Source organism: Erithacus rubecula, assembly GCF_903797595.1.
Source record: "Erithacus rubecula genome assembly, chromosome: 3".
NCBI classification, from domain to species: Eukaryota; Metazoa; Chordata; class Aves; order Passeriformes; family Muscicapidae; genus Erithacus; species Erithacus rubecula.
This window is the reverse complement of record NC_136689.1, coordinates 114,638,177-114,663,341: the sequence shown is the minus strand read 5'-3', so window position 1 is coordinate 114,663,341 and position 25,165 is coordinate 114,638,177. Positions and strand designations below refer to the sequence as shown.

The 25,165-nt window shown below is 40.1% G+C and overlaps 1 protein-coding gene and 1 long non-coding RNA gene across 2 annotated transcripts; one reads left to right on the top strand and one right to left on the bottom strand.

The window, feature by feature from the left end:
• Positions 1-921: 921 nt before the first annotated feature.
• Positions 922-1,879, bottom strand: LOC306799947. The gene is made up of 2 exons (XR_013773718.1): positions 1,640-1,879; positions 922-1,080 (listed from the first exon to the last, which is right to left on the bottom strand). It is a non-coding gene; the product is annotated as an uncharacterized lncRNA (long non-coding RNA).
• Positions 1,880-2,766: 887 nt separating this feature from the next.
• On the top strand, positions 2,767-17,568 carry VCPIP1 (valosin containing protein interacting protein 1). The gene is made up of 3 exons (XM_079301777.1): positions 2,767-5,677; positions 10,554-10,640; positions 13,569-17,568. The coding sequence occupies exons 1-3, from the start codon at positions 2,989-2,991 to the stop codon at positions 14,438-14,440; spliced, it is 3,648 nt and encodes a 1,215-aa protein (XP_079157903.1). The 5' UTR covers positions 2,767-2,988; the 3' UTR covers positions 14,441-17,568.
• Positions 17,569-25,165: the final 7,597 nt, after the last annotated feature.

Below are 25,165 nucleotides of genomic sequence, written 5' to 3'. Positions count from 1 at the left end.
CAGTGATACAACACAGAACTTCCTTATCCTGTTTGCCAGATACAGTGTATAAAGCTTGTAAATAAAGATGCATTTAATTTGCATAAATTATTTGTTTGCCGGAGAATTGTGATTTTTATCAAAGATTCTGTAATGAAAGTTTATTGTTGCAGAAATTGCTTGGGCAATCAATCAAGATCATAAGTCTACATATAGCTGGAAAACTTAAAAATATAATTCATCAAAAAATCCATGTTAATTAGGGTCAAGCCACCATAAAAGATAGATTCCTCTACTGAATATAATTTATCAGTGAAATTAATGTATAGAATAGAAAGGAGAAATGTTTTTGACTTTACAGTCAGAGCGCTTTCATAAAAACATCTGGTTGGAGAAGTAAACAAAGCATCATAAGTTCCATTGGCTTTGACAGTACAAGTGAATTATTTCACCAGGGTGCTCCCTATTATTAACTACAAAGTGCCATTAAACAGTAACAGAAGAGTTTATTTGCCATATGTAAAAAATTGGATTGCTCCAGAGGCCAGCGATGTTACAGAAAAATTCTTTTGACATTTCTTCAAAATGCAGGCCGGGTTAGCACAGGATTGTCACCGGATGATGCCCTGAATGGTGCCCATTCTCAGTAGCTGCCACACAGTTTCACAGAGGACAGAGGCTTCCCTATTTGCATTTTTACTGCGTTCCTGCTACTTATGAAGGGGTGACTAAGGAATGAATGGGCACAGACTGCTGATTTATCCCCAAGTACAAGGCACATTGGCAGGATTGTGGAGCTGGTGATGCTGCTACCTTACTGTCATACACATTAAAAAGTATTAGTAGCCAACAAGAATGAAAATCTGTCTCATAATTTTCATTGTTTCTTCTTCAAACCTGCTACATATTTTAAAAGATCAGATAAAAAATGGCACTGTGGAATGCATGCATTATACATTTACACACACACATATTTTCTGTGCTTGACAAATTACTGAAGCTGAAAGGGAATGAGCATGCACAGCTCAGCTGCTGTCACTGGAAGGTGGCAGTGCTCAGTCTGTCACAGGGCCAGGCCCGGAGCCATTTTTTCCCTTAAGCCTGTGATAAAGCACAGAAACAGATTTTTTTCTGTATGTATTAATCATCTGAATCTTTATAATTTAAATGTCAGATGCATAAATTACTCTTCATGGAATAATGACAATGTAGCATGCCCTTTGTATTGGAAAGTACAAGTACAATGCTATCTCTCTGATACAATTATATGATTTCTATTCTAATTTTAGATCACTTGACTGACTATAGAATAGGTGAGGCCTTGGGATGTAAATTCCAGATGTTTGGTAGGGTGATGGAAGAGGGAGGAAGTGTCTTTTTTTTTTTTTTTTTTTTTTTTTTTTTTTTTTTTTTTTTTGCCCTTGTGTTCACAGGGGTAGGTCACCGGTACTCGGAAATAACCCTGTGAGGTTCCACCTTATCAGCTTTTGTTTTCTCTAATTTAAGGATAAATCTCTATCTGGAACAGCTTTCAGAGACCTTAACTCCTCCGTTTGCTAACATTATTTCTCCTTGAGTTCCCCACATGAATACGCTGCCAGCCCACTGTAATTACGTTGGAAGTTGTGAACATTATTCCATTTCATTTTGGCAAAAGTACCATTTCAGACGGCCACTGGAGATAACGCAAGCGCCGGCTCCGTTCCCTCATTATCTCCTTGCGTAGCACCAGCCGGAGGATCACTCGTGCTAACAGCTTTGCTCTCGCGTCTCCTTGAGCCTTGTCTTGTCGCTATCAGCAGCCGGCAGCCGGGGAACACCTCGGCTCGATAGCTCACCGCCGGGACGGGCAGCCCGGCGCCGCTCCTGCGGAACCGAGACCCCGGCACGGGGGTGCTGAGCTCCAAGGACAGCCCCAGCGCGGCTCCCCGGGAACCGAGACCCCGGCACGGGGGTGCTGAGCTCCAGACACCCGGGGCGCTCCAAGGGCGGCCCCGGCGCGGCCGCCGCTGGGCCCGGCTGCGGTGCCTGTGGGGCAGAGCCGGGGGTCAGAGCCGTGCGCCCACCCTGCAGGCAATGCTGCCGGGAAGGACACGGGGCTTGCCGTGCTTTTGGAAACCTCCGTGCCCTCGGGAGCCCTCAGATTGCCCCTCAGCGGCAATGGGGCCGGCCCTCGCCCCCTCCCGTGCTGTCAGCCCCTCGCCGGCAGCAGCCTGCGGGAGCTGAGCAGCCTCCCGCCCCCGCAGCCTGTCCAGGGGCACAGGTGACACGGGAGGGAGCCTCGCCCCGGCGCTCCTGCGCGAGAGAGGGGGCAGAGGAGGGGTGTGCACGCGAGGTGGTCACTTCGGACCCGCGCCCGAGGGGGGCAGAGGAGAAATATACGTAGAGTGTCGCATCAAACCAGCACCTGAGGGGCACAAAGGGGGAATTTACACGTGGAGTGTCACCTCAGACCACACCCGAGCGACAGAGACCAGGAGTGTGCACGTGGGGTGTTACCTCACACCCTACCGCCACCCCCGGCGCTCCCGCAGGAAGCGCAACAAGCGCCGCCGACTGCCCTGCGCGTCCCTCCCGGCCCACCCGCCCGCGGACTACGCTTCCCAGCAGCCCCGCCGGGTCTCGCTCCTCCCCCGCCCTCCCTCTCTCCGCCGCGTGGCATCACGGTCTCTGTAGTCTCCTTTCAGTACATAGATCCCTTCCCTAGGCAGGGGCTTGGCGGCGAAAGAAACTATCGCTCCCGTCCGCCCCCGCGGCGCCGCGCGTGCGCCGCCGGCGTGGAAGTGCGCGAGGCCGCGGCGCTGCGGGCACTGAGGCGGCCGAGGGGCGGTGAGAGCGGCGGCGGCTTCCGCGTCGGGCGGGGGGTGGCGGGCGGCGCTCGGTACCGCACGGGCAGCACCGGCACCGGCGGCGTCTGAGAGGCGGCGGTCGTTGTCCGGCGCTCAGGGAATGCGCCTGTGAGGGCGGCGGAGGAGCGGGTGCCGGGTGAAGCCCCGGCGGAGCGGTGCGATGTCCCAGCCCCAGCAGCCGCCGCCGCCGTCCCCTCAGCAGCAGCCGCAGCCGCCGCCTCCGTCCGCCTCCAAGAAGCGAGACCGGCGCATCTTCTCGGGTACCTGCCCCGATCCCAAATGCCAGGCGCGGCTGTTCTTCCCAGCGCACGGGCCGCAGAGCAGCGGCAGCATCGAGTGCACGGACTGCGGGCGGCGCCACGAGCAGCGGCAGCTGCTGGCCGTAGAGGAGGTGACGGACCCCGACCTGGTGCTGCACAACCTGCTGCGGAATGCGCTGCTGGGCGTCAGCGGCGCCGGCCCGCCCCGCAGGAACACCGAGCTCGTCAAAGTCAATGGCCTCTCAAACTACCACTGCAAGCTCCTGGCCCCCATCCTGGCCCGCTATGGGATGGACAAGCAGACTGGCAAAGCCAAGCTCCTCACGGAGATGAATCAGGGAGATATCTTTGACTGCTCCCTCCTGGGCGACCGCGCCTTCCTCATCGAGCCAGAGCACGTTGAAACCATGGGTTATGGGAAGGACCGCTCCGGCAGCCTCATCTACCTGCACGACACCCTGGAGGATATCAAGAAGGCCAACAACAGTCAAGAGTGTCTCATTCCTGTCCACGTGGATGGAGATGGCCACTGCCTTGTCCACGCAGTCTCAAGAGCACTTGTTGGCAGGGAACTGTTCTGGCATGCTCTCCGAGAGAATCTAAAGAAGCATTTTGAGGAGAATCTAAGCCACTACAAGGCACTTTTCCATGACTTTATTGATGCTGCAGAGTGGGAGGATATTATCAATGAATGTGACCCTTTGTTTGTTCCTCCAGAAGGTGTGCCAATGGGCCTTAGGAATATTCACATCTTTGGTCTGGCCAATGTGCTTCACCGGCCTATCATCCTGTTAGACTCCTTGAGTGGAATGCGAAGCTCTGGAGACTATTCAGCAACATTCCTCCCTGGTCTGATACCTCTGGAAAAATGCATGGGGAAAGATGGCATGTTGAACAAGCCAATCTGTATTGCATGGAGTAGCTCAGGACGTAACCATTATATTCCTCTGGTTGGAATAAAAGGTGCTGCTTTACCTAAGCTGCCTAGGAAGCTACTTCCTAAAGCCTGGGGAGTTCCTCAAGACCTCATCAAAAAGTACATCATGTTAGAGGAGGATGGTGGTTGCATTATTGGAGGAGACAGAAGTTTGCAGGATAAGTACTTGATGAGGCTTGTTGCAGCAATGGAGGAGGTTTTCATGAGTAAACATGGTATCCACCCCAGCCTTGTAGCTGATGTGCATCAATATTTCTACAGAAGGACTGGTGTAATAGGGGTCCAGCCCGAAGAGGTCACTGCAGCTGCCAAAAAAGCAGTGATGGACAACCGCCTTCACAGGTGCCTCATCTGTGGGGCTCTTTCAGAGCATCACGTTCCCCCTGAGTGGCTGGCTCCTGGGGGGAAGCTGTATAACCTGGCAAAAAGTACTCATGGCCAGCTAAGGCCTGACAAAAATTACAGTTTTCCCCTGAACAGTTTGGTGTGTTCTTACAACCCTGTGAAGGATGTGCTGGTACCAGACTATGGCCTGAGTAACTTGACTGTTTGTAACTGGTGCCACGGTAACTTAATGCGTCGTGTCAGAGAAGATGGGTCTGTTTTGTATATTGATGGAGACAGAACTAATACTAGGTCTTCAGGTGGCAAATGTGGCTGTGGATTCAAGCATTACTGGGAAGGCAAAGAATATGACAACCTGCCTGAAGCTTTTCCTATAACTCTAGAGTGGGGTGGAAGAGTGGTGAGAGAGACTGTCTACTGGTTCCAGTATGAAAGTGACACCTCTTTGAACAGCAACGTGTATGATGTCGCCATGAAACTCGTTACCAAGCACTTCCCTGGTGAATTTGGTAGCGAGATTCTTGTGCAGAAAGTTGTCAACACAATACTGCACCAAACTGCCAAAAAGAACCCTGATGATTATACCCCTGTAAATATCGATGGTGCTCACGCCCAAAGAGCTGATGATGTACAGCAAGGACAAGAGTTAGAGTCGCAACTTCCAACCAAAATAATTTTGACTGGACAAAAGACTAAAACTTTGCACAAGGAGGAGTTGAATATGAGCAAAGCTGAAAGAACTATTCAGCAGAACATTGCGGACCAGGCTTCTGTAATGCAGAAACGGAAAAGTGAGAAATTGAAACAAGAGCATAAAGGGCAGCCCAGGACTGCTTCTCCTGGGGCTGTTCGTGAGGGGCCCTCGTCCGCACCTGCTACACCAACCAAAACCCCGTATTCTCCAACTTCTGCAAAAGAAAAGAAAATTCGAATAACCACCAACGATGGGAGGCAGTCAATGCTTACCTTGAAGTGCACTACCACCTTCTTGGAACTCCAGGAAGGCATAGCAAGAGAATTTAATATTCCCCCGTATTTACAATGTATTCGCTACGGCTTTCCTCCAAAAGAGCTTCTGCCTCCCAAAGAAGGCATGGAAAACGAGCCTGTTCCTTTGCAGCACGGTGACAGGATTGCCATAGAAATCCTGAAGGGCAAGGAGGAAAGCAGGCAGGCTGCCTCAGCACACTCAGCCCATGCTGTGAAGCACGAGGATGTTGCTGTGACCAGTAAGATCTCATCGAAGGATCTGCAAGAGCAAGTCGACAAGGAGATGTATTCGCTCTGTCTTCTGGCAACGCTCATGGGTAAGGCTGGCTTCGTGTTACTCTTCAAAATTGTGTTTTTAAGTAGAAGATAATGTGCTGCAAACTAGTTACATACACATTTCCCTTTTTCTTAAATCATGGCTAGTCAGGTAAATTCCCTTATTCCTTTTTTAGGAGAGCATATGCTGTCAGTGACTTTTAGAAATGTATATATGAAGTATATGAGATACTTGTTCTTCCTTTGCTATAAAGTCCTCTTTTAAAAATTGCTGTTTAGAGGTGATTGCATTGTTTCTGCTGTCATCTCTGTTTTTCCTGCCTCTGATTAGGCACACACTTTGTACGTGTGAAAGTGACAGATTTTTTTTCTTACATCTCCCTCAGGTTTCAGGAAATAAATTCAAAGCAGGGGTGAGAAGGGGGTGCTGAGTGTGTGCTCATTGGAAGTTTGAGGAACAAATTTTCACCTTTGTAGTAAGATTAAATCCTGACATTTGGCCCCACAGGGAGTTGTCTTGGTTTAAGTAAATCAACTTGACATTTTCTCTGTAGGTAATCTGTTAGTTTTACATGAAGATCTGGTCTTTTTAAAGAGCTGAGAAAAGTATTATTTCAAAATATAAACAGAGAGAAACTGAAAGAATCTAAACATGGGTCTCAATTCCAAAGGTTGGGCATAGGGTTGCAAAGCTATACTTACAAATTATCAGTCATGTAAATCTGGCTGAGTAATTCAAGTCAAAAGGACTTTTCTCAAGTGCCTGTGTTTTTATTTTCCTTTTTGAACTCAGGAGACTTGGACCCCTGTTTGTATATTTTGTTCATCAGGTTTCACAGTTCTTGCTGCTTTCTGGCAGGAAGTAGAACTGTAATTATCTTACATTCAGCTGTACGAACCAGTTGAATAGTCATGTTTACAGGTTTTTTTTTGTGGGAGCCTTCTCTTTTGCTGGAGGGATTTGGTGTGGCTAAAGCATGTGATGTTTCAGAAACGAAACAATTACGTAATCACAGAGTGCTATGTCAGAATTTCATCAAGCAGAACTTTGATTCTTTTCCAAGTGTGAGTGTTTACTTCTGTATCTTTTACAGGATGGTGTGCTGAATCACTACTTGCCTCGTCACACTGACATTTACACCCCAGTTACAAAGTGCAGGAAAAAGTTAGGTTTAAAAGTTGTGTTAAATTTGAGATGAAGCTTAAAAGAGTGTTTTCCTGTCTGCAGGAAATACTGCTGAAAGTATAGTTAATGACTTTAAAAAACTTTGACTTTAAAAATATCTTGGTTACTTCAGCATTAAGGTGTGTCATTATTTTACAAGTTCTTATCCATAAACTGTGAGCTGATCCTGTATGCAAGAATGACTTTTTGTCTTTGCCATCACTCCTGTTAGATTCTGCTTTAAGAGCACCAGTTAGAATAGAATTTACCTCACTGTTCTCTGGCTGCATCCATTGTGCATTACTAATACAAGTAAAAGCAGCAGCAGCAGCTTTATAACCAACCAGTTTTAAAACCTTATGTGACTACTGAATAAGATGCTATTATTATATCATCACTTTTCTCATTGGGTCTTAATTTTCCTTTAAAAATACTTGTGGGACACATCTAGTTACTAGACTGTTCACAATTGTGATTTTTCAACAGATTAATAAACTTCCTAACTTTTTAAGGTTAGCAATTTCTCAAGGTGGCATATTCAGCCTTTTTAGGACAAGAAGCCTTAGTTTTTCTCAACAACATTTCTGTACTGCTAAAAACTGCTGCAAAGGTCTGAGAGCCAGCTTTGTAACTTTGTTCTGCTGAAAACATTCCTGCTATAAAGTGAGATTAGAATGTGTAGAGGGGAGATACTGTTGAGATAGCTCATTGGGCCAGACATACATTTCCCCAATTCCCAAAGTGGAAATGTGTCTTCAAACATCCATAATTATTCATTCTGTGTACTTAAAACATCTTCTTTTATACAGATAAGGCTGAAGTATTTTTTTATTTCAGCTACTAGAAATTTTCTTTTCTGGTCTCAGCTACTTATTAGAATTTTAGATCTTATTCTTTAATTTTTCTGTATATAATTTTTAAAAAAGCCCTGGGAAATTAAATACTGTAATTTCTGGACCAATTAACATATTATGCCTGATTTTTTGTGAAGCTTTCTCTTCTTTTTTTTGGTTTACATCAAAATGCAGAATTCTGCAGGGAAATTACTAAAGGAATTGGAGTTTTGCATTAACATATTTAAAACATTATATTTTAAACCAGATTCAATTACTCCTATGCAGAGGCACTCTGAATATGTAAAAGCCAGATATGAGTTTATTTTGATTGGTTTATTTTTCTTTGATGAATTCATCCACACATAAGGAATGAAAATAGCCAGGTTTAAATTTAATGTATTATTTGATACCAGGATTTTCTTGGAATTAAACAGCTTGCTTTGAAGCCAGCTGTAGTTCCCTATAACATATGTTTATCAAATGAGTTTTTAAATTGTGTTTGTTCACTTTGTTCTCTCTGCTGTCTGAAGTGGCAGTCCTGGGCTTGCAGCAGCTGCAGGCTAACTTATACCAGTGAACAAGGCCTGTATGTGGGTAGGGCAGTCTTGATTTGTTCCCATACCTTAATGTTCTGGGTTGGGGTCTGGTCTGGGGAGGTGAGTACTGGAGTAGGAACAGTATAATCTCTTTGATAAATGCAGTGTCTTGAGGGTGTTTTTAACTGAATGATCATCCAAATTAACTTGTGACCTATAAACATCTCACTACCATGGCAAACAAATCCAAAACAAACGGTAATACTCAACTAACAACAAAAATGTGCAAACTTCAAATGTAGTTTAGTTGAGTCACACATACTAGTTCCTCTGATCTGGGAAAGTCCAGTTGTAACTGTGGGCTTTTTTTGGTCTTCCAGTGGGATGTCTATCAAAACAGTGTCATTAGTTTGTATTTCTTTCAGTGGCTGGTGCTTTTGTATTGTGAGCCCTGCTCCCCATGCTTTCCCGCATGTAGTGCTTGTTAGTATTGCATAAAAGGCTATCCAAACAGTGATGCTTCCCTTTGTGCAAGGCTTGAAAAATCATGCCCACAGCAAATTGGGAATCTTTTCTTGGTAAATGTCAGTAATTCTAAAACTGGGCTTCTTCTTTAAGTCCAGTGGCTGTCTTGTGAAATGAAAGGGAGTCCTTCAAATAGTAATGGATTGCTCAATGCAGCAGTAAAGGAGTCCTTAGTGTGGAGTCCTGCTGGCTGTGACCCCTTCAGGCTTCAGTGGACTGACAGCTGTATTCTGTTACTCCTCAGTGCAGTGGTTATTTTGATTCCTGTGGGCATCACGAAGACTCAGAAGAGGCACAGCAGCGATGCTCTGGAGACACTATGTATAAGGAAGTGCATTTCAAATTGTCAGTGACAATAAGGACACAGGTAGCAGTGACGGATTTCCTTCAGTAGATTGTGGAAAATAAGAAAGAAGAGCAGTTGGTTTATTGCTTGGATGTTCATCTTGGAAGTGAAGGCCAAATTTGTGAGTTTGTCGTGCAAATGAATGCAGTGAGCCTGAGCATATATAGTTTGAAGTAATGCTTTCAAAATTAATTGGATTATGTAGGTCTCCTGTCTTTAGAACATCCAAAGACAGAATGTGGTGAATGTGCACTATACCTTTGTAAAGAGAAAGGGAGTGGTGAGCAACAGTTGTAGGGGAACAGATGAGCAAGGGAGTGCACAGTGTCCTGTGCCTCCTGTGCTCTTTTATTTTCCTTATAACAGCAAACAAAGACATATTGGTGGGTTGTATTTCACAGCCTCACACATTCCAGCTATCTCTATCCAAGTAGTGCAACCAGTTAACTATAGTTGAAGATTTACATTTTCTAAACTTAATAGAAATTTGAGACACGTGGTTATTGAGATTTCAGTCCCTACAGAAGGGGACAATTTCATCCAAAATATCTCGTTATGTTCCCTGAATATTTGATGGAAAGTGGGAAAAGCAATTTTTTTCTGAAAGTGTGTATGCATAGTAGTTGTTTCTGCATCAGGGGAATGGAATTTTTCTGAACTTTCTGTTTGTACTGCATAGACAGCTACAGCACATGTCACTTCTCTGAAGCAGGTAAGTGGTTAGCAAAATAAGGAAAAGGATATAGGCAAAATGCAGATCTGAACTGACTGAGCAGGTGCTGTTAGGTCACTGATACTTCATCACTGTAACCCAATGTTTCTGTTCTTTGTTTTCCTTTCCTTATGTAGTCTAGGTTGGGGTGCTTTTTTTCTCCTCCTGGCATTTAAAGTTGTCACATTTCAATGCCATTTTTGGCATTGTTGCAAAATGCTGGTTATATGGCATTTCAGGGGCCTCATGGTTAGTATTTTGTTTCTTCTCAAGAAAAGCAGGGTACAGACACATCTATGCAGCTGCCTGAGTGGATGTTTGTGTCTCAGCTTCTGTATTAAGTCTGCTGTGTGGCAGCTGTGAAATTGAAGTCTGATTTTTGAGAAAATATAGAGATACAGAATTCAAGTTTTAATGAGCAAGGTTATGTGCTTGAATTTCAGAAGCATGTTAGTAATTTCCTAGTTTAATGTTGAAGGCAGAGGTAGTAAGGGAATGGAGACTCTTGTTTAGGGCTTGGCAAAGAACCAGGAGATGCACCTTAGATCAAATCAAGTTTGGGAATGTTTGTACTAGAACATGTAGGATATTTGACTGCAGACAGTAGTATGTTTTTCTGAAAGTCCTTCAGTGTCCCAGGCTCGTGTTCTGTGCATTTGCAATAAAAATTCAAATTCTTAATTGCATAGAAGAGAGCGAGCACTCAACTTTTGGTTTAAGGAGTTACATTTTCAGCCATTGTCTATAATATGAAAATACAATGGTTTAATTTTAATGTTTGTGTTTGATTTTTACAGGAGAAGATGTTTGGTCTTACGCAAAGGGACTTCCACAATTGTTTCAGCAGGGTGGAGTGTTCTACAGTATAATGAAGAAAACAACAGGTATCTTTTTGGTTTTGTTTTTTTATTCCTTCCTTCCTCAATTTCTAAATCCTGAAAATTGTAAATTGGTGTTGAATCACTTGTAAGCATAAATATATTTTTTTTTTATTCTATTACTATGGTAAAATTTCAGTCTTACAATATTGGAGAACTCCTAATGCTGCCACAGACAGACTAAGACTAAGAAAGCTGCCTAAACCTATTTCATTGAACTTAAACCTCTTATTTTCTGAAATTTCCACTTCCTGAATTGTACAAATGACTGGTTGTTTTTTTTTATGACCAAAAAAAGTAAACTGATTTTTTTTGTTTTCTTAATTTTTTTCTCTTGTGAAGATCAAACAACAAGAAAATCATAGGAACTATTCCTGTTACTTTAAGACACTGGATAAGGAGTTTACCATTCTTCTGTGCTTCTTAGTAGATATTTTATATGGGATACTGCATGTTTTAAATTTAAATGGTTGGTTAAATTTGTTTTTCATATTCCTAAGATTATTGTTCAGAAGCAAAACTAGCCATCTCCTTGAATTGCTGAATGCTGCATCTTGGGCTCTGTGCAGAATAATCAAGCAAGTAGAGTATATTTGATTTTTAGATGGCTTTACAAATACTGTCTACAAAGAATAACAACTGTTTCTTTAGAGAAGAAAGTACTAAGGAGCTGTTTCTCTCAAAATTTATTTTCTTTATGAAATCTTTGCATTCACAGTTTAGCTTTTGTGGTTTCAGCTATTATAATCATTCATTTGCTGCTTTTTTGCTTATTTTTTCGTAGGCAGTTTTATCAGCCTTAGCTTTATCTTGCTTATTTCTGGGAATAAATTAAAATGTGTGATATACTCATTGCCCACTACCTCTCACTGAATTATTAGCCTAGATAATAGAGTTAGCATGCAAGTGTATTATATCAGATCTGTTTCCTTATAGTTTTCCTTCTCCTTACTATGCTTGTATAGTAACGGGTAGTTTATTGTTTGTGGAAAGTGAATCAGCCTAAACATTGCCTGATGGAAAGGGTATTTTTGACCTATTAATGGCTAGCTAGATTTGAAAGGCTGAAATTAATCCAAGAAATTTTAACCCAACTCACAGAAAATGTCTGACTTAGAAGCCATTTTCCCCAGTTTACTGTGTAAGAAATAAGACTGTAGGAGATAATAGTGTAAAATCCCTGCATACAAAAAAGTGTAATAATTTCAAATACAGACTGTCCTGGTAGGTACAGTTCCTATTTCAGCATTAGCACACTTTTACAATTCCAGTGTGCAACAATCTGACTCATCTTTCTACTTTAAGAAGCTGCTTACCTATTTGTAATCTTCTAGGTAATGTAATAATGCACCTATCATACTGGACCTTTGGAACAAAGCTGTCTGTGTAGGTGTGGTACCTGAAATGTACCACAAAACTTGAAACTTGATTTGATAGATCTTTTTCAAGATCTTACTTCGAGATTTTGAGATTTCAGTTTCAGAGACAGTTTTGGTCAATCATAGGAGTTGTTACAGTTCCCTCTTTTTCAAATGAGAATTGAGCTGCTAAATTGTGTGCTTAAAATATGTTCTTCAGGCTAAGAACAGGTAGGTGTTTGAGGTTAAATTTTGTTCTGCATTTTGGCTGTTTAGTTATTGGTTCCCATGGATATTTAAAGAAAGAAGCTATATGTCTGAAGCTCTCAGAATAAAATCTTCTGTCTAGGTCCTCTGAAATTGTGCACATATGAATCAGAAGCTGTGGAGTGTGATTGAGATTGATCAGTAGGTTCATTAGTATGAAAACAAATTTAATAACTTAACAAATTATTGAATGACCTTTTCCATCGTTGCCCAGAATACTCATTTTGAAAGCACTGTATTTGGTAACACAGAGATAGAATTTGCTTCTTGTGTTTCTTCTTCCTTTCTGTATAATTTCTGGTGGTTTTCTTCAAGAATTTTGAGAAAGAGAAGAAAATCCCAACAGTTTACCTGTTCCTGGCACCTTTTAAACTGTGTTGTTTTCATTGTAGCTCTCCATGCATAGCTGATGGAACTAAAGTGAAGAGAATGGTTGCAGCCAAGTTTTCATCTGCAGATAGCTTTTAACTCACAGAAAGCCACCATGACTGAAGTGATACCTTACTGCTTTTACACAGCCTGCATGGGACAGAGTTGAAAGAGTTATTTTGTGTTTTATGATGATAAACTGTAAAAAATGAATGTTGTCCATTTTTGGCTCACAGAAACTTCAGAGCTTAAAATTATCTAGTGAACTGTGAGTTTTAACAGATTGGTCAAATTGTAAGTGGGACAATTAAACAAACAGCAGATCAAAAATATTATGCCTTATATTTATTTTGTAAAGGTTGATAGTTACAATTTCCAGGACTGTTAAATGCAGTAAACTTGAAACTCTTCTGTTAATCTAGCAACACTTCCTATCAGAGAAGGAGACAAAATAGCAATTTTGAAATTCCTCAGGTTTAGCAGCAATTAGGCAACCAGAAATCCTACTGCAGTTCTAAATAGTATGGAAATAGTATTTCTCCAGATAGTGTTTTGAAATGTTCTCCTTATCAGTTTTCTGGTTTTGATTTTTGATGGTTTGGTTTTGTGTAGTTTTGGGGGTGTGGGGTGGTGGTAGTGATGGGGTTTGGCTTGTTTTACAATACTGCAAGCATAGAACTGCAAATTGTAGCGGTGTGGTTATTTTATCTTGTAATTGTCTCTTCATCAGGGTCATCATGGAAGGCAGCAGCATCTTTGTAGCATACTGTGGTTGTTGTCATATGGCATAAAAGTCCAAAGTTTTTTATCTCACAGTAATAATTTTCATTGTTTGATTTTATATACTTGATTCAGTAAATTTAAATACAGTAATTACTGTGTGTTCTGAGCATACTTTAAAATATGCTAGCACTTTGAATAACTTTTCCTGTCTTTATAGGTTTGGCTGATGGCAAGCACTGCACTTTTCCACATCTACCTGGTAAAAACTTTGTGTACAATGCAGCAGAAGACAGATTAGAGCTGTGTGTGGATGCTGCTGGGCACTTCCCCATCGGTCCTGATGTTGAAGAGCTGGTTAAAGAGGCCTTAAGTCAAGTGCGAGCAGAAGCTACTTCAAGAAGCAGGGAAGGAAGCCCTTCGCATGGAATGCTGAAGCTGGGTAGTGGTGGAGTAGTGAAAAAGAAATCTGAACAACTACATAACATAACTGCATTTCAAGGAAAGGGTCATTCCCTAGGAACTGCATCTAGTAGTCAACAACATGATCAAAGAGCCAGGGAAACACCACTTTTAAGAAAGCATAGCACAGAAACGGACTTCAGTCCTTCTGCTAAAATTGAGCCTTCTGTATTCACAGCTGCTTCTGGTAACAGTGAGCTTATTCGAATTGCTCCGGGAGTTGTGACAATGAGAGACAGCAGGCAGCTTGACCCCACTTTGATTGAGGCACAGAGAAAAAAGTTGCAGGAAATGGTCTCTTCTATTCAGGCTTCAATGGATAGACATTTGCGGGATCAGAATACAGAGCAGTCAGCATCAGTTGATGTATCTCAAAGGAAAGTAGAGGCAGTGAGTTCAACTGCTAAAACTGGGAGCTTTCAGGCTGCCTTACCCGAATCATTCTCTGCACCAGGTGGTACTGAACGCTTGAATACTGAATCAACTGATGGTAACATGGTGAATTCTGTGGGAACAACATTCCCTGCAAGGTCTAAAGCACAAAAGGGAAATTCTGTTGAGGAGCTTGAGGAGATGGATAGTCAAGATGCAGGAATCACTAATGCAACTGAGCCAATGGATCACTCTTGATAGGTTAAAATCTAATAAGGGTAGAAGAAATTACTGTTCAAATGTAATGTTTATTGGCTGGGCCACACAAAGTGATTAGTTATTAAATCTTGTATGTATGTCAAAGATTATATCATCTTATTCAGTGCATGATAAGCATGTGATTGGCAATAGCTTTCAATATTACCATACTGCTGCCCAGGCTGGCTCTGTTACCTGTAAATTAGTTATTAGGAAATGCACTGAGATAAATATCTGCTGTACATGTGGGTTCTTGAAAATTCTTTGTAATTTTTTAATTTCTTAAAAGTCTTAAAATTTAAGCCCATGCAAGGTTCTTACCATGCTAGCTTAAGGTTACTGGAAGGGCTAGAACAGGCAAAACTAGAAACATGGCAAAGTTAGTTCTGCCCTGGGTGCAATAAAAAAGACACTATTATCATAAATGAGACATACATTTCAGAAAGTAACTGAAACAAAACTTCTGCTCCATTTGATAACACAGCATATACAGTACTTATATTTTGCTGGCACTTCTCCAATTTATTAACTTTTTCATTCATATCTTCCCCTCAAATATTGGAATAAGTCTAACTTTAGTAAACTGAAGTCTAAACTTTCCTATTGCCAGTTAGAAAGCAAGTTAGGAAAAGGGCCACATAGCATATGATGAAGATACCTTGAATGTGCTGTGGTTATGCATGGCTGTCTGAGCCAACACAACCATTTTGGTGCTCTGTTGGTAGCTTGTCTTTATTTCCTCCCAAACACCAAACTGGTCAGGTGGTTGTGCAACTTTTGAGACAATTAAGGGAAAAATGTTGGCAATTGCAAGTAAGAACAAATGTTCAATGGCAGATCCATTTCTTTTAGAAGACTTAGATTGCTAGCTTGGTTAGAAATGGCAAAAATGAAATAACTGTCCTCTTAAGAGCAAATTAACAATTTATTGGAAGGAAATGACTCTCTAACACACATTATCCTAAAGCGTTTGGTGATAATTGAGCTTTTAGAAGCTCACTGTTTACTCTGTGGGAACAATGAATACATGCTGTTTCAGTGTCTATAAAGACTGCCCACCTCTCTCAGCCTCACTTCAGTTTGTGATGCAGATTTCCCTGTATCAGTGATAATAGAGCTGGTATCCACTCAAACAGTGTGTTCATCAGAGCTGTAGCGCTGATTTTTAAGAAGCAGACATTGTGCTTGCTCCCTAAGGATGGAATGTGTTTCTGATACTGCACTTTGCTTCCTATCTTCATAGTCATTTAAATGCACTATTGTTGCTTCTTCTCATGGTAAAAATAACATGGAATGGATGAAAAGATGTTAATACAGCTTCAAATGAATTAAGAGCATTTAAATACTGAAGTCTGTGTTTGTGCACATGTAGGTTTTTACCAGTTCACAAATGTGGTTTGTGTTGTATATGTTTGTATTCAGAAAAGTCTCCTCACTTTTTACATTTATAATCACTTAAACAGTTCTAAGCATTAGTATGATAAAATGTCCCATGAGGAAGGATTTATTTTTGTATGTAGAACTGAAATGAAGCAAGTCACTTAAAGAATAGCCCTTCTCTTCTGTCAGAGTAAATTAAAATGCCTCTGTTGGTTAACTTTTTATGTAGATGGTACAAATATTTTATGATTTTGTACACAACTTAGAGGTAAAATATAAATATCACATTTCCACAAATAAAAGAAAAATGTTAAGATCTCAAATTGCTATCTGGTAAGTTAGCAGTTTGGAAACTTGGAATGTATGAAGCAATTGGCTTGCCAGAACTGACCTTGCTGATGCACTGATTAACTGGCAGGGCTTATTCAATGGGAAGCAGGATGCACAGGCAGCACCTGGAAGCCTGCCATGACTTCTGAAAACATTTAGCCTCCCATGAATCAGTCTAGCTTGCTGAAGGCTACATCTATATAGAAAATGTTGACTAGAGGCTTGTGCTTTGTCACAGTGTTAGAAAAATATAGCAGTGATTTATTCCTGGGAAAAAACTTAAATTGGGAGAGGCTGAGGGGGAGGAATCTCCTGGATCTCTTGCATTTTAGACCAGGTAACCAATGCTTTGACAGTTGTAACCTTTTCTGTAGGAAAAAAAATCTTCCTTGGCTGGAAAAAAAAGATAAGTGAGCAGTGTATATGAGAGAATTTCAAGTCTGAAATAAATTGGAATATTTATTGCGCATTATTCTTATTTCAAGGAAAAATGCTTGCTTCTTTCATGCCTTTCTGGTAAGACTGTAGAAGTTTGTGTGCCTTTTACTGTGTAAAGAGGAAGGCTTGGTTTAGTTTTGACACACTTCCCATTTCAGCAGTAATTTGACATTTTCCTTATCTAAGTAGACATGGAAACAGATAATAGCTCTGACTCACCATTAGAGTCATCTTGGGCCCACTCAAGTCATGTAGATCAGAACCCTACAGTTCCTAAAAGAAGATGGTCTCACAGGACTGGTAAAATGGTGTTAATCACAAGATCCACTGATGGGAATTCTCCAAGGCAAGATTGTGCATATTTCTTTGCAGTATTCTTATCTCATGTAGCTTTTTCATGCATTTAGTATCAGTGTTTTTGGGAAAGATAGATAGCTTTTGATACTCTCAAGTGAAGCTAAACTTCATCTGCATGCCAGTGAGATGTGTGACTGGGCAGGAGAAGTGAAATAAAGAACACTGAAGTGTAAGTTGGAACAGATGTTTCATTTGCTTGCTGGCAGTGGATGCAAATGTAAGTTGAGACAAATCTGTGTGCCTGTCTAAGAAGCACCATTGTGCTTGTTAGAATTCCCTGTTAGAGTCAGGAAAATACTGGTGGGGAACAAGGGAAGACTTCGGCTCATTGTGGATAAGGTATGTCAGTAGAACTTCTCAAATATCAAGAATGGTGCCCTTTTCTTGGAAAATAAAGGCAACCAACCCAAATTCTTGCTACCAAATTGCCTGTGGAAAGAGGTTGTGGTTTTGAGTGCCCACCTTGATTACTTTCTTTTCTGAAGGCCAACAATCTTCTACACTGCATCTCATTGCAAAGAAGACACATTATTAGAAAATCCTAAATGTTACTATGGATTAGTATGTATAAACCCAAAGAAAAAATGTTTACTAAAAATACAGGCCTAGTACAAAAATAAAAAGGGGAATGAATTAGATTGCTGATGAGCATTTGGAAAACCTTGGGATAACAGATCAGTTTTCCAGGGAAATGCAAGACTTCTACTACTTCAAATGGCTGGCTGCTTAGTAAGGTTGACTGTTTGATAGTGCTGTTTCTCTGAATTGTTTGCATTTCAGTGAGGGAAAATAAATAGCAAATGAAATCAAAGAGATGTATTTGGGATGTCTTCCCTGTTGTAGTCACGAAACAGCTGTGTGCATTGTTGGCTTTGTGAATCCCATGTAGTTTACTAGTCTTGTGCTGGCTGCAAAATACAAGCTAGACATGCCTCTGACAGAGTGCTCTAGCAGTGTCACAGAGGCACAGTGCCACAGGGCTGTGTGCTAACAACACTGCAAGGCCAAAATTGATTTAGAATCTTCATTAAGTAGAATCTGTTGTCACTGTCACAGGGTTAGTGGAGTTGCTTGCTGCTTTTTCAATGCGCTGAAAATGCCAGATAACAAAATTCTTGGTATGTTTACAGTTGGGAGAGTGATGCTCAATCTGAGTTGTATGGAAAATGAATTATTTAAGAAGATGCCACTGTTATCTCTACATTTGTTTGGCTCCTATTTTTAAATATCAGAATCTACATGCTTTTGTAAAATAATAATAATATGAATATGAAGTTAATCCTTTTGTTAAAAGCCACAACAGAGTGGTTTCTTTGTTTAGCTTGTGGATATCAGTTTAGCTTCATGAAGAAGTTGCTTAAGATCTTTAGAATGCAGGATTCCCTCTGAGCCCTTATGCCTGTGGTTGAGCAATAAAAGGTTGAAACAAGAGTGGTATTTTCAGAGTTATTTTACGTTTGATGAGGATTATTGCCAAGAAATGAAAGAGTGCACTTTTAGGAGGGAATGCTATTTAAAATGTATAAATAGGAATTAAAATAGTGTATATATTTAGAAAAAAATCTTTTTAAAAAGTAAGTGCTTTACATGTTGAATTAAAAATAAATTAGCATAGAAACTATACCATCCTCACAGCACTGGCTGTTATCCAGCAAGGTTTGGTTTGTTTTATTTGTGATTGCTGTACTAATTATATTTGATTTTTTTTTTATCTGTAATGTAACAATAGTGTATTATAACAGTATATAGTGTACTATACTACACTTCACTGTACAGTATTTGGAATTTTCTTTGATTGCTATATTAAAACTATAAGTTAAAACATCTGCTTTGGTTTTATAAGGTGTAATTTTTATCTAGCCTTTCACACATTAGCTTGTTTAATGCTGATTTGCCTACAAAATGAGTCAGTTGAAAATATATTAATTTCTGCACGTTGCATATAAATTTCATTATACTTGCATACATGAATACTAGTATAGAACTTGAAAAACTGATGCAATTCTTAGAAAAGTAAAATCTGATGTTATCCATTTTCTTTTAGTAATGTCTCTTTTTAAAAAGAATTTTTTTAGAGAAAACTCTTTAAGGAAAAAGTTGGCTTTTTTGACCTCATGCCTATTCTAAATATTTAATTGAACACACAGGACCTTTGAATTTGAGAAATTTCTAAACCATATATGTTTCATATATTTGAGACCAGAATTCCAGACCTGAATCTTTTTTTCAAATTTATCACAAAGAAGATGTAGAAAAATGCTGAGCAAGTCAGCATTTAAGATAGCTGGCAATCTGTGATTTGAAACGTTGGCCAAAATGTATTTCAAAGCAAAATTTTAATGTGTGTTTGTAATATTCAAGTATGAATAGTACAATTTGAAAGAACTAGGCTTTTGAAAATTTGGCAATACTCAAAGATGAACATATTGACAACTATTTAAATTATCTCTGTGCTTTCCCCATCAGCTACATTTTCACAAATTGGCTTTAATCAAAACTTCTAGGCTTAGAAACAAGACATAAAGCCCATCTGCAAAACTCTTGTTACTTCTTCCTGTATTTACTGAAAGGCTTTAATTCCAAGTGTGCTAGCATTAAAGTATTCTTTAAAGTGATGAGTGTAAATACAGAGTAATTTTGAATGCATGTCATATCACGAAGAATTGAAAATTATCCTTCAGAAGATTTGTATTTCAAAAGCTTAAATGCTTAATGCTAAGCTAGAAATTTGCTCATCTTTATTAATATAATTCTTACAATCTGAGCCAAAAACAGTACTGAATGTATGAAGCAACAAAGTTAAGTGTGCTTTCTAAGTGTTTTCACTTTACTTCTGCAATTAATTGTATGGTTTTAATATATGTCTAAATTTTTATTTTGGATTGGAGTTGTTGGGTTTGGGTTGTTTGTTGTTTGTTTGGTTTGTCTCATTTTTTTCTTATGCATGTCCATAGCAAATCTGTTGTAACATCACTGTAAAACCCTGGCTCCCTGTCACCACAAAATTCTTCAAAATACAATCTTGTCCCTAGGGCCAGGATCAGAGTGGACCTTGGATATTCAGCAGCATGTGTAGTGAGTTATGGAAACTGTTTTTGGTATTACAAAGTCAATTCAAACACCTTGTACTGACTGCAGAAGTTAATTGAAATCATAGTTTGTGTAGTTTTGAGTATTTATTACTCAGAAATGGATAAAGAAAGTAGGTGTTTGGATTCACAGTAGACTTGATGGCCAAGCTGACATTGCAGAAACCCCATTGCTGCAGCTGGTTTAAAATGGATTATTTGAATTTGAATTACTTAAATTGAGTATACTGGGTTATTCTGAATGTATATTAACACTGTCAGAGGAATTAGGCTTCAGTGTAAGAATGACCTCTGTTGCAGTAACTTGCAGGCACTTTAAGAGGTTTCAGAAAAGACCATTATTCTTTGTTCTGTTACTGAAAAACATTGATTATGAGATAGCTGCACAGACTTGTGTTTGGACTTTATCCACCTCTATTTTTAAAAGACTACCTAATTTTGTTTTCTGCTGGAAATAATACTTCTAGTGGCTTGTCTTGCTGGTAGCAAATCTAATTTCACTTCTAAAGTGATCCTGTAGGTCTGGACTGGCTCTGTGCTGTTTGGAAACTTGTATTCAATAAGTGGAAAAATTAAAAGAAAGATGGCAGATGGAAGGAAGTTACCAGAAATTATAAGAAGGTTTAAATGATGCTGTGGTTCTTATTAGCCAACAGTCTGTGGAGTCTGGCTGCATGAAATGCACAGTCACTTCTTACAAACCCATAAGGCATGCTTTAAGCAATTTCTTTCAAAATAAGAAAACTTGGTTTTATATGCTACTTTGTCAAGTCAGTGTCTAAGATTTTCTTTAAAATGAAGTTTCTTTTAGATTGTCACATTGTTGTGTAAATGTAGAGCAATACTTGCCAGACGCTACCTCCTGATCTTAAATTCTCCTTTCCCACATGCATTTGTGCCACCTCTGCAAATCCTCAAGAGGTCTCTTCTGGCACTGGGCTGCCTTTCCTGTTTGCATTTCATCTGTCTCTTGAACTTTTATTCTATATCCTTTTTACCACGGATGTTTTTGCAAGTTTATTGTCCCCTGTTTACACCACACCTCTTAGAGACAGTAGGAGGCAACAAATGATTGGATTTCACACAAATTAGACTGATGTATAGGAGAACCTTATTACAAGCACAGAAACCTTATATGGCACAGACAGGAACAAAGGGAGATTCCTGGGAGATGGGAGCACTTACCTGCATATTCAGGAGAAGGGAAGAAGATGCATAAGGATTTATCAGTTTCTAAAAATTCACTTGTAGTTTGGTAAGGCAACCATGTTTTATGTTGTTCCATTTCTATGGTGGAACTTTAGAAGCTGCAATGGCTTACTCTAAATCTGGGCATGTCCCTGAAATCCACTTTTCTCCCAGGAGCAGAGGCTGCCAAATATATACATTTCAACACCTTGGGAGAGAAGGAGTGAGACTTGACCACACATTTTCCCATGATGGTGTAGGTTTTGTGGCAGTTAGAAAAAAGCCAAAACAAACAAAAAAGGCGAGAGCCTAACTTAAACATGTGGGGAATTAAATAACTCTTAATTCTAACTATTTGTATGCTCATATGTGCCCAAGCATTGCTCAGTACATACCAAATCCTACATCTCAACAGTGCACATATGAAAACATGACTTCTTTCTCCACTGTCTTTCTCAGATTAAGGCCTTTCCTGGCTTTCTAAGACAAATGCTGGAAATAGCAATTATTTTTGCAGGCAGCAAAGAGGGATGCAGAAAATAAAGGTCAAGAGTACCTGCTTGTTTTTGCTTTCAGAAAAAGAAAAGTCAAGGCATGGTACAATGGAAAAAAACTAAATGCCAGTATTTATTTCTTTGTTCACTCCTGTTTTTCCTAACTGTAACTACTTTTTTTACCCTGCCACATTCACCAACATACTTTTTTTTTGTTTGTTTTCTTCCCTGCATTTGAGGTCAGCTGAGCTAGCCCATTCACTCCTAGTCTGGAAACTTTGAACTCTCTGGTTCAAAGCTAGCAGCCAAAAAATTTCCAGTTATCTATTGCCACTGTGAAAAAAAAAAAAAAAAAAAAAATTATTTAACATTTTGTGTTTTCCAAACCTAACCCTGAGGTTCTACATTGTAAAGTTGCATCTTTTCACAAACTTGGAAAATACATTTGCAGTAGCTGAAGACCTTTCACATACACCTGTTCTGCCTGGAGAACATGGAGCCAGGATGGAGGTATGCAGTCTTTTGCACCTGTAAGCACCCTGTGATTTCTCCTCCTGTTGGAATTCTGCAGGACATGGGAGCAGCACTGCCTTGGATAGAGGCAAACTACTGTTATTCAAGCAGAGACCAAGCACTCTGGGAGTGCTGGTTGTGGTACTGGCAGATATGTCTGTGTGGTTCCTATTTTTGTAATTAGGTTTGGGAGTCTTGCTTCTAGTTTGGAAAGCTGGGGATCAAAACACTGTTCTTTTTATAAAGATTTTTGGGTAGAAAGTCAGGCCGGTGCTTTTCATCTATCACCAGGATACTATTGAATTTAGGCTGATCTACGCTTGCCTGAATCTAGTTGAAGAACTTGCCTGGGCACTGTTACTGCTGTCTGCCTGTCAGGTTAGTTCAATCTGGCTCTGGTAGCTTTAGTCCCTTTCTTTAAGAGTAATTGTTTACTCCTGGAGTTGATTAAAATCCAAGAATTAAGGCGACTTCTCCTGCATTTCTAGTGATGACTTGCTAGGAGTAATTCTAAAGCCATGGGGTAATGCTGGTACCTGATTAACAGGTGACTTGCACCCATTTTGTCTCCAAAGTTGTAAATATGTTGGTGAAATACTTTTAAAAAAATATTTGCATACTCAACCAGAATTAGTAAAATTATTTCTCCTTAATTTCCAAAATAAACAAGTGACACTCGAGAAATTAGAAAGGTTGTTAACTGAGATTAATATTATAATCTAATCTTGCAGTGGAATCATTACTAATTATTGTGAGATTTGATAGCAAGATGATAGGTAATGTCTGGGTGTAAACTTAGGAATGTTTTTCCCTCTTTCATGGATTCAAGGCTGTTCCCCATTCAGCCCTTAAAAAGTCATATTTGCCTATGTAGTGCCTCATTTAAGTGAATGCTCATACCATTGAAACTATAAGGGATGTGGTTGCCAAATGAAATTTGTCTCTTTAAATGAATGCTGTCAATCAGTCTAGCTGCCACTGTACTTTGCAGATGAGGTGAGGCTTAGAGCTTGGTTTCAAAGTGACAGCATCCATCTGAGCTGTGCAATGACACCATTTCCTTGCACTCTGTGCAAGAGGATCCTCATGCTGGTCTCTGGCAGGGCTGTGTCCCTGGAGCTGCTTTTTTAATCTTCTGAGCCAGGGAACTGTGGTTGTTTTTCTCAGTCCAAGCCTTGATTTCAAGGCCACCTCAGAATTCTTTCAATAGTTGTACTGCCTCCTTGATAAGTGGACATAGGCTGCTTTGGAAATGTGCAAGATGTTTTGTGTGCATGATTGTCAGGGAGGTTAATGCACCAGAAAAAATTCTGAGCCCATCCAGATACACTGGATTATTTTGGTATTTTTGTGATATGGTAGCCTTTAAGCCTTTTGTTTCCACCCTCCCTACTCTAGCATGAATACTGTTAATACAATAAAATTCATGAAATCACAAAGTACATGCAATTCCTCTGTGTCTGAACAGAGGCTACTTGAATTAAGTGAAGGTAACAGTACTTCTTCCCCTCTGCAAGAGGCTGTGTAAATAGTTTTAGTCAAAGTGCTCAGAACTTGCTAACTCTTCTGGGTGAAGGATCTTAAAACTTAATGTTTTTGGAAAATGTTATGAGAAGCATTTAGAGAGAATTCCAAGAAAATCAGATCAGCCATGAATAGAATATTGTCCTTCAGAATCTTTTGATACCAAACAGATGGAAAAAAAAAAAAAAAGAAAAGAATGAAACAAGACTATGACTCTGAAGGCACATAGCAAGCTGAAATTTTTCTGAAATTTTAGCTTCCCTGAACTGACTGTGACATGACTGGAGTACAGATGACAAGCTGGAATCTTGAGGTGACAAGAACAGATGCAGATAATAAGGTGCTGTCATATGAAAAACTATTTTAATTTCAAAGAGTATCTGGTGTGTATCCTTGTGCTGTTCACTGGGAATTTCTCCAAACATGAGGAGGATGCTCAACCCCACCAGCATGATGCAAGCAAGAGCACCTTGGGTGCTGAACAAGTGGTGCTGTGACATTGAATTGAGACCAAATCAAGCAGCTGGGCTGAAGACTTGATGGATAAATGTGGTCTGATTGACATTTTGGTGTTTCAGCCAGAGCTGAGCTCTGAAGATTGCAGCCTTGATTTCAGGATTGAAGATTGGAGCAACTGGTGATAGAGTATTGAAGACTACTAAAAGAAAGTACCTGGTAAAAGACCTGTAAAGCCCCCTGCACTGAGCTTTTTCTTTATTTTACAATCATCAAGTGTTCATTTTACTTTATAGATCTTAGTTCTGTGAGACTGGCGGCAACTGGTTGGGAAACTGCTTGCTCAGGAAATAAGCCTCTTGTTTTCCACAGTTCAAAAAGCTGATTCTTGAGTTTACTTTGTAGGAATTTTTCTAGGTTCTTCTCTCATACTAAGAAGTCAGTTGCCTGCCTTGTTGATTGTTTGTGCTGAAAATCATCTTCACAAAGACTCTGGGTTCCTCTGTTGTAAGATTTCCAAACAACCTACAGAGAGAACATTTAGGACAGACTGATTATTCCTAACTTCAAGTCAGTGATGTTAAGCCTTGTGGCTCCCAGGAAACATCCATGTATTGCTTTATTGTCCAGATAAATGTTAAATTGGCTGTCTGAATTCACAATGAGATCCTGATGCATAGCAGCAAAGTATTACAAACTTCTGCATGTGACTTAAGAGTTTTTCTATTATTTCCTTGTGACAATAGGAAGTGGGATCATGACTGGTATTTTTTATTCACTAAAGGCTTTATCAGGAAATAGATGGAACTCTCACCAAATTGGAGCAGTAAAAATTAGTATACATATGGACTTAATATATGGCCTTATAGTGTGGTACTTCATACCACTGCAGCTTGGTGACAGTTTTTGAAGCATCAGTGTTGCACAGGAAGGGACCTGTTTCCCAGAAGGAACAA